Source organism: Polyergus mexicanus, unplaced genomic scaffold, assembly GCF_030449975.1.
Source record: "Polyergus mexicanus isolate NDT 795.1 unplaced genomic scaffold, iyPolMexi1.0 SCAF_19, whole genome shotgun sequence".
Taxonomy (NCBI): domain Eukaryota; kingdom Metazoa; phylum Arthropoda; class Insecta; order Hymenoptera; family Formicidae; genus Polyergus; species Polyergus mexicanus.
In genome coordinates this window covers 1,557,128-1,567,215 of record NW_027223339.1, presented here as the reverse complement: position 1 = coordinate 1,567,215, position 10,088 = coordinate 1,557,128, and the positions used below count along the sequence as shown (strand labels likewise).

The 10,088-nt window shown below is 33.9% G+C and overlaps 1 protein-coding gene across 1 annotated transcript; it reads right to left on the bottom strand.

Moving 5' to 3' along the window:
- Positions 1-4,780: 4,780 nt before the first annotated feature.
- Positions 4,781-9,933, bottom strand: LOC138941535 (zinc finger protein 615-like). Its single transcript, XM_070311319.1, has 3 exons — positions 9,455-9,933; positions 7,683-9,215; positions 4,781-7,496 (listed from the first exon to the last, which is right to left on the bottom strand). The coding sequence occupies exons 1-3, from the start codon at positions 9,611-9,613 to the stop codon at positions 6,684-6,686; spliced, it is 2,505 nt and encodes an 834-aa protein (XP_070167420.1). The 5' UTR covers positions 9,614-9,933; the 3' UTR covers positions 4,781-6,683.
- Between the last annotated feature and the right edge of the window lie 155 nt (positions 9,934-10,088).

The window sequence follows — 10,088 nt, the reverse complement described above, 5'->3', positions numbered from 1 at the left end:
CTTCTCGACGACGCGCACTCGGAAAGATCGGTGGCGGTCGCGACCGGTGTCTATCGCATTTGATGATGCGTCCTGAGAGATAGGGGGATAAATATGTCTCTCGTGTGAACTTGATGAAAAAAAAAAAATAAAGACACTCGTTGTGAGAAGAGAACGCGGATGCGACGAGACGGACGCGGCGCGAGGTTTATGCCCGAATCTCCAATACGCGCGTCTTATCCGGGCCCGTTAACACGCGCGTTCCTGGGCCCGCTTGACCGCGGGTAAGTCCCGGGTAGACGCCGAGGATAAAAGCGGCACGCCGCTCTTTCGTCGGCGACGCTTCAGCGAGACCGGGAACCGGGCCGGGGCCGCCGGCTGGGCTCCTCGATAACGGCTTATGACGCGTAATCGGATCAGCGATATCAAATTATTGCGATTACACCGCGGATAGGAAGAAGTTTTTCGGCCCGCTTAAGAGCGCCCCGTACGACCGACTGGTGGGTCTCCTCAAAATCAAATGATAAGCTTAATTCAATAACCGCCGGTACCGCGGGTAGGAGTGTGGGTGTGGCCGCGGTTGTATCCACGGGGGGTTGCGTTTCATGGGGTGCTCGTCTCGAGGCAGCTGATTCGTCGGCGGGCGAGCCATCCCTGTTACAGGAACGAGGGTTGAAACACCGCCCCCGACAAGTCGGCAACGCCGACTTTCGCCCCTCCCGAGGTTTATGCCGAGCCACCCCCGGGTTAAAAGCCAGACAGACCTCTTCTCCAAACGGCCATCAGCCCGAATGAGTGCTATCATTCGATGACGCGCCCCTCCGACCACCCCACCCTCCGGCTTTACGATCGATCTCCGCGCGGAGGCATCGGCGACGGAGGACGCCGCTATGTCCTGGCCGCTCCAGTGGACACGAGGAGCCTGCAGGAGGCTACGTCGCGTCCTGTAGCGCGGCGAAGACCCTCGGAGCTGTTTACACCTGCGTGCTGTGCCGCGCCGTTCGAAGGATACCTATCACACGGGCCGGATTATTCGCGTCTTTGTGACGACGCTAAAACGCCTGAGTTGAGACACTTTCTGACCGCGAAAGATTAGATTAAAAAGAGAAAAAATAAGAGAGAGAGAGTAATATCGTCCCTTAGTTTTTCTTGAATGTGTATACAAAAATATCGGTCTATTTTTATATACAAATATAATTTATGTAATAATTGCCATCGTTCGTAAGGCAAATTTTTTCAGTTACTTGGAACTGTAATATTATCGCAATCGCACATAAATTTAATTTTATTCATCTTATCTCTATCGGATTGATTAAATAAAAATTATCTTTAAGATCTCCTAATAATATTAATTTAATGGGAAAAAGTATAACAATGATGAAAATCTTAGGATAAGTTTGGGAATGTTCTCTTTTTGTTAAAACCTGAAGAATTTTATTTATGAGGTATACCAAAAATATGTCTGACATGGCTTAGAAGATGGCAATCTTGGTTAAATCTGTATTAAAAGAATGATTTTTTAATGATATTTAATGAAATTGTTAAGAAACGAGCTGTCATTTTTCTGTAATTCAATTTTTATTTTAATTAAAGATATCATTTTGATATCATTTTGATGCAATAAATTAATCGTTTCTGCTTTTCAAATATTATTTCTCTATAATCAAAATGTCAATTTCAATCATATCGGATGGACGGAAAACTGAATTTGCTAAAATTATATTGGTTTCGTTATTAATGATGGAAATTATAAGAGAAAAGAGAAAATAAATTATAAGAGACAAGTCTCTCATCAACTAGAAAAATCAAGCTCTTTTTAACACATAAAGTGAAAATATATTTGTGAACAGCTCCCAATATGTGTGTCTTAATATTAAGCTCCTTTATTAACAATTTTTCTAATTTATTACTGTAAATTTATTATTACAGCTCATATAGCTGGACTTAAATTAAAATAATCTATGAAATCTAAAAATATCAATCTAAATATCAGTAAATAAATTATATTATGAAGAGAAGATATAGTATATAGTGGGAGTATTTGCAAATATGCTGGAATAAAATATTATAGCAACAACTTAAAAAAAAAACTATTGTCAGGAATGCCAAGAGTATGTGCGGCAGTATTGAAAGTAAAGGGATTTTGATTATTTTAAAGAATCAGAAATTTAATATTTTTGTTATTATTTGTTATAATTTTTAATTTTTATAATATTAAAATATAAAATAATTAAATATAATTTAGTAATATTAACATATCTATATTTTTACTCATGAAAAAAGTAATGACCTCCCTGTTTCTATAAAAGTAATGCAATATTTTTGACCGGTATATATATATATATATATATATATATATATATATATATATATATATAGAGAGAGAGAGAGAGAGAGAGAGAGAGAATATTTAATCAATCATATGTTTTCTAGTAAAAAGAAAGATGCAATAGTTGGAAAATATATTAAAAATACCATCGCACAATTTAGTAAAAATTTTATACAACATATGTTGCATCAATCTCACAATCACACAGTTAGCATTTGAAACCAACTAGGTAATTTCACAGTGACATATTTACATTTTGATAATTTTGTAATCAATACGTGAAAAATTATATATACATTCGTTTTTTTTTTAAATCATTTTTTTAGCAAAATTATTTTTCGATATCATTATTAATCTCAAACTTCAATTTAACAGAAATTTGATATCACATTTAATTGTTAAAATATGTGATAGGAAAAATTAAAAAATTATACATCGAAAAACATCCTCATTCGATTTCTGCAAAAAAGATAAGATCCAAATCAATTAAAAAAAAAATAATAATAATAATAATAATGATCTCTGCTCTCAAATTAAATCAAATATAAATTCAAACTGTGCTAGAAGATAAATAATTTTAGGAGATATGTATATCGCATATTCAACATTTTTTGGCGCAAGACAAGACGCCCTTACATCCAAACAAATTAAAATTTCATACATCTTTTTCATAGCGCGAGCGAGATAGTCGAGAGAGGGAAATATGATTTATTTCAACCTAGAGAAATAATTTTCGCGAGACTGGCACGGCGGTAGGTACGCATCGGCCGACTGACTCGTGTGCGACATTTGTTTTGCACTTGTTCTCACGAGAGAGAGTGCCACGATGAGAGCAGTCGCGATGTTACACCCTCTTCCCTGAATCTTATCCCAAGGGAATCCCGTTCCCGGCACGCGGAACGTGTGTCGCACGCTGCCACCGCTGGGCGATCAAACATACACACAATCAAATGTTACATAGGCGTATCTTTTTGAATAAATTCTCTGTATGATGAATAAAATGTCAGATAAATATAGAAAATACATCAATCTCACCAATCTTAGCAAACGATATGATACGCTATCTTGAAATACGTAACTTTGAAAAATAGTTGGGATAAAAACAATATCAGCACAAGCTCAGATAAAATAGACATTTCGCGTATAAATTATAAAATCAGAAAATTATTTTTTTTACTTTTTTTAAATTGGAAAATTAATAATAACATTCTTATAGTAAGAATTGATCAATATTTTTTGCATATAAATTATACAATTACAAGAGATACATTTCCTTACCTATCCCTTTCTTTGGATTAAAAAAATTAATTAATTATTTATTTAAATCAATAATACAAAGATAAAATAATACTGTAATTTTTATAATATCCCAATTTGAAGAAAACGCGTATTTCCACAGGATTACGCCACTGTTCGCTGAGGAAGCGACGCGTACATAGAATGTGTGTATGTCTTTGATATACACGAACGTATCGGTCTCCCCTTAGTGGCCGAATACATACATATGTCCTTGATTTGTCCGGAGAATAATATTCTACTGCTAAAGTTGATTAAATATTGGTTAGTGATCTCGGACACCCTCCGCGACCTTGCATCGCTTTTCGGTCCTGAAGAGAGAGACCCGCAGGAATACAATTTAATATTTCCGCGCTCGAAAACAGCGGGCGATCATTTTTCTTTTATGTGAGCGGGTATATGAGAAATTGATATTTCCGAATCTCTGAGGAAAATCTATAAACAGCATTTAGAGCTCAAGTAGTACAAGTCAAGCTTGACGCAACTTAAGATGCTTTCAGTCTGGCAATACAACATGAATGGAATAGAAAAATTTTGACATTTATTCTATTTTAATTATTATGAATTATAAATACTTATCGTGATAGAATATTAAAAATAAAAGACTTTCATGTTTTATTGTACTGTATAGATATCTCAGAAGATATACTATATAGATATCGCAAAAATCCAATTTTTCAAAACTTAGAAAGTTATTACTTTAAGAGATATAAATGTGCAATTAAATAAAAATTATGTTAATTATAATTGGTTACACTTCGCTAATAAATTTAAAATAAAATAATGGCATATTTGATCAAAATATATACATATAAATTAAAGAGTATTGACAAAAATAATGCTTTTGAATCATCAACTTTTAAATCTATCTTAATAATTCAATCAACTATTTTTATTAAATTTGACAACTGTTTAATATGTCATTATTTGAGCGACACTTCGCCGAGGATAAGAACATGTATATATCTACATAATTTTCGATTATTTTTTATAAACTTTATTATAAAATATTGCATTGTGTTAGAGCCTTATCGATGTCCATCATGCTGCGCAAAAATATAAGCAAGCCATTTTTGGGACATCTGCTATTTTTTTTCTTACAAAGACACAATATAATTTATTTTAAACTATTTACATATATATGTATGTATATATATATATATATATATATATATATATATATATATATAATGTATATATTTATATTTAATTTTTTCAAACATGCTGTACATTACGCTTTACGTGAATATCGTATGAAAATCGATTACCAATGTTTTACAATAATTACAATAAAAATATAGTGTAAAATGAATTTTTTTACAGAACGCATTTAATGTTAATATTAATTTCGGCAAAAATATGTTTTATCAAGTAGGTTTCATAATTGTTTACTCTTATTTTAATACGATAAAGATTTATAGGATTCCAGTCTTCACATGTTAAAGATTTTACATCTATAATGTAAGTATAATATGATCGTATAGAGTGTTTTATCATTATTAGCTAAAAGTTAAATAGTTTATTCTTTGATAAATTTAATATCGATTTGTCTTAATAATCAAAATATTAGGATTTCGTTTTCTAACGTATTTCACATAAATATATATTTTGCTTTAACAGATATTTTATTCCTAAAATTTAATTAATTTATAAAATTTAATATATTTATATTAAAAAATTATAACTATTCTTTCTCTATGTAATAGTTCATCAAATCATTGTTAAGTAAAAATCGACCTTGAATTAAAGTGTATATCATTTTAATTTTGTATGGGCGTTTCATAAATCATATATTCTTATAATTAAAAAATTGTTTAAACATAATTACTTACTCAATATTACACAATTAATTTATGATTATAAGAAATAATTGGACCGGCTATAATTTGTGCAGCGCGTTAAACAAACGTAAGGAGAGAATACACTATCTTATTAATACAAAAAATGGGCAAAATTTAATATTGTACTAACGATAAGTGAAAAGTATTAAAAATTATCAAAGCAGGTAGACTGCAAATTAAATTAGAACATATATATTAAAAAGATTATATATATAAAATCTATAGAGAATGGGGAATACATATTATTTCCCCAACATCATATATTATAGGGACATAAATTTATAAATAAAAATTAGTTATTTAATTTACTACAGCGTTTTATAATCTAATTTTCTAAGTTTCCGCTCATATAATTTTAATATGAACAGAAAAAACGCTGTTTTTACTATTTTTTTTTCAATCCTTTTTGTACTGTAATTTTACAATTGTTATTTTCATGCCGAAAACGATACAACATGTAGGCATTTTGTCATATAAAATGTACTACAATAATTTACTGTACTTACATAAGACTCCAAATTGTTCCAAAGCATATTGTGTTTTATTCAATACATTGAGAGCTGAATTAGTGCGTGACCGATCATAGATTTGTTATCTCTTTTTAACTACATTTCCTCTCCTTTCTATGCTTAATAGACATTTTACAGCTGGTCCAGTAATTTTCTTACGTCCATGAATCTATTTATACAAACTTTTTATGTATATATTTACTGATGTATTCTTAACTTATCTCCTAATTTTAACTGTTCATATTATTTTGTACATTGTTATTTCGAAAACTTCTAATTTTTATAACCTGAGTCATCCATAAGATACAACTGCATTTGCATGGCTAATGCTTAAAGAATTTAACGAAATTTTTTACAGTAATATGTTCATTAATATAATTCTTTAACTATATATTAGATTCTAATTTTTTATATATAAATAATAAAATAGGTAATTTTTTTTAGTGTTAACAAATTAGATTTTTTTAAATTATTATTTGCACGTAATCTTCTTCTAAATATGCTGAAACAAATCAATTTAAACACTGCACTTATTTAATTAATTTCTGGAGCTTTCCAAGCTACTGACATTTGTTTAATTATCCTCCTCTTGTGCTCTATTTTTTATATTACACTAGGCAGTTGTTTAATTAGCTTTTAGCGTCTAAAAACTGCATGAATCAAAATGAAATAAATATTAAAAGCACAAAGGCAATCAAAGAATCAATCAGATATGATCGGCAATCATCGTTACATGTTCGGATAAATAGCATAATACGGGTTCTTGAATTGTTTCGAATTGTATACATTCGGATCCTCTACAGAGAACGGTTGAATTACGTTGGCGGGCACAGTTTTTTGATTGTGCACATTCGCCATCATGTATTGTGGCGTGGATACGACCTGACCTACTGTCGCTTCCTCCACCAATTTTCTCTGAGAGTAGATCAGTAATTGGGGCATAGACGTGTCGTTCTGTTGTGGCGTGTTATCCGCTGCAGAGACCGCGAACGTGGCTGTCGTTGAGGATAACTGCTGTGCTTTGCACTTCTTCGTGTGGGCGTACAATGATCCGGCATTGTTGTAGCTTTTAGTACAAAGTTTGCACACGTACGGTCGCTGACCGGTATGCGTGTACGTGTGCTCATTCAACGAGGTCAATCGTCGGAAAGATTTGGCGCAAACGTTGCAATGATACTTGGCCTCACCGGTGTGCATGGTGATGTGTCGCGCCAGGGTGTTAGCTCGGGCAAACGCTCTGCTACAGTATTGGCAGATGTACGGTTTCTCACCACTGTGGGTTCTCAAATGTAGTTGTAAATATGTGCTCTTGGTAAAAGCGCGGCTGCATGTGTTGCACACGTATGGCTTGATGCCGGTGTGTGTCCGCATATGCGCCACTAGTGAACCGCTCTGGGCAAAGCATTTGCTGCACTTCTCGCAAAGAAATCGCTTCTGCGTGTCCTTCACCCGTTTATGCCTCTCCACATGGTTCGCCAGAGATTGAGCTTGCGCGAAAGCTTTCGGACAGAGTGCACATTTGTGCGGCCTGTTGTGTCGGTCCTGAAACAAGAGGTAGCAGTTTTGTTAAAATTATTTTTATTAGAGATGTATGTATGTATGTATGTATGTTCTTCGAGAAACAAATAAAGAGAGAAAAATAATAACATAATTTTTGTACATTAATACTTTCGAATAAACAAAATAAGTATACAACATTCATAAATAATATTATAAAGACAAACTTGCCTTCTTCCGACTCTCGGAATTTTCATTGACTTTGTTCTCATTATCTTCATCGTCATCATCCTCGTCGTCAGTGTTACCGAATATTTCCTCCTTATGCTTTGATTGTTCGTGATCCTTCAGCTTGTCAACCCTTGAGAATCCTTTCCCGCAGGTCGAGCAATTGAATTTCAAGCCACTATGCGTCGAGATGTGCCTTTTCAGATTCCTCTTTGTAGCGAAAAGTTTACCGCACTGCGTGCATTGTAAACTTTCAATCGGCAAATCACTGTCGTCATCGTCCTCTTCTTCCTCCTCCTCTTCGGATTCATTTTCTCTGAACGTAGGTGTTCTCTCTTTCTGCTCATTCGTTGTCTTATTCGCGTATTGATCAACTCCGCCACCCAAAGTCTCCTCATGGTATTCGGAATGACTTTTGGCATGAGATAAAAAGGACTTTTGATATATGAATTGCTTTGAGCAAACCTTGCATGTAAACTTAAAATTTTTTTTCTCCTCTCTCATGCCGTCCAACACGTTGCCGCTTCTAGTAACTTTTGCCGATGTTTTAACTTTTTTATCTTCGTTAGTTTCTTGCGACGTTTTACCGTCCGTCGTATGATTGTTAAGCACGTGACTCTTCAATTTAGCAATGCTCGAGAATTGCTTATCACATACATAACACACATAACGCAGTTTCGTCTTATGTTTATGTTTGTGTTTGTGCACGATCATATGTCGCTGTAACGCCCCTTTCGTCGAAAACGATCTCATGCAAATTATACATCTGTGATGACATCTGATTGTCCTACTTATCAGTGGCTTCTCCTCATCGTCACTGCAGTTCATAACGTTTTTCGTATCTTGGTTGTCTGTTTCTAATATTGCAGTCTGCTTCGAAATATCGTGATCATTGAAATCCTTGAACGACATATCATTCTTAACTTCGATCTTTAATGTGTCTTTTCTATTTTCGTCTGTTAAACTTTCCAGTGTCTCGTTATCCTCATGTAATATTAACTGTTCCTGCTTGACGCATCTGTCATCCATTGTCGAACTACACAATCGATTTGATTGATTGTTGAGCATATTATCCATGTGTGTCTCGTGACATAAGGCTACTTCTACCATTTCATTGCTATGCATATCCTGTTTGAGTACAATGTATTGCGCATCTTTTCCATTCGATTCTGTAATTTGCTCCGTCTTTTGTATAAACTCGTTATGTATACAAGATTCATTGTTAATTATCTCATCAGATTGAATAGTGGTATTATCTAATGTAACGATATCATGGTGTGAATAGATTTTCTGTTCCATGACACGATTATCTTTTTCACAGGAGTCTACATTGGATAAATTCGTAATTATATGTTTCATCATTGTTTTAACATCCTTTGCATGCTTGTCGTCCAGCATAGACTGAACCTGTGACTTCAGGATCTGACGTAGCTTCACATCGGAATCTTGAATCTGGCATTTAAAGTCGTAGGACATATCGAGCAAACGGTTGCAAGATAAACAAATAGAAGCTGGAAGACCATCTCCCTCCTCCACCTGCAGATTGTAAAAACTTCTAGTTAGTTCAACAATACCTTGTATTATTATTTTAGAAAAAATAATATTTTAAATAACAAAATCAGCGTTGATCAGAAACAACAATATTCGTCTGTATTCGAGATAATGTGTCGGAAATAATTAAAAAACAAAGATAACATGAAGGTAAGCGTTCAAGATCGTGACGAAGATTTCGGAGCACACAGTGGCGATTCGAAATAAAATAAACGAGAACTAACCTGCACGGCGGCGATTGCCATCATCTTCTCCGGTATTCCGTTATGGAACACCTGACACGAGTCCATGCAGGACTTGAGGCAGATACGGCACTCGTCGCCCACGATTCGCTCCGCGTGAGCCATGTTATTCATCATCATGTCATCATTCGAAACTGCCATTGAGAGGTGATCGGAGAGGTAATTTACAATCTATTCCGCAAAAAATACAATGCAACCAGTCACTACTCACTAGTTACTACTACTACGTGCCACTGCCACTACGCGGCCACCATTTGCTCCGACGCAATCGACCTCGGGTTCGATAGATCGAAAAAGCATGAACGCTTGAAGAGATCTTAAAAATTTCCGCGGAAAATAAAGAGGAAAGAGATTGAGCAAAATTATGATTTTAAATTCCATTTTTAAAGCAACAGGAAAAGGGATTATCCATTGAAAATTATTACATTTTCTTTCAAAATTAAATCTGTAGATATCTGAAAAAAAAAATTAATTTAATTACATTTATAAATTACATATCTACACATAAAAGAAGATAATACATAATATAACAATGTAACAAATCGAATTTATGATCATTTAAAATTTTAATCATTAAAAATCTATTGTAATAAATATTAAAATTAGAAAATAATGC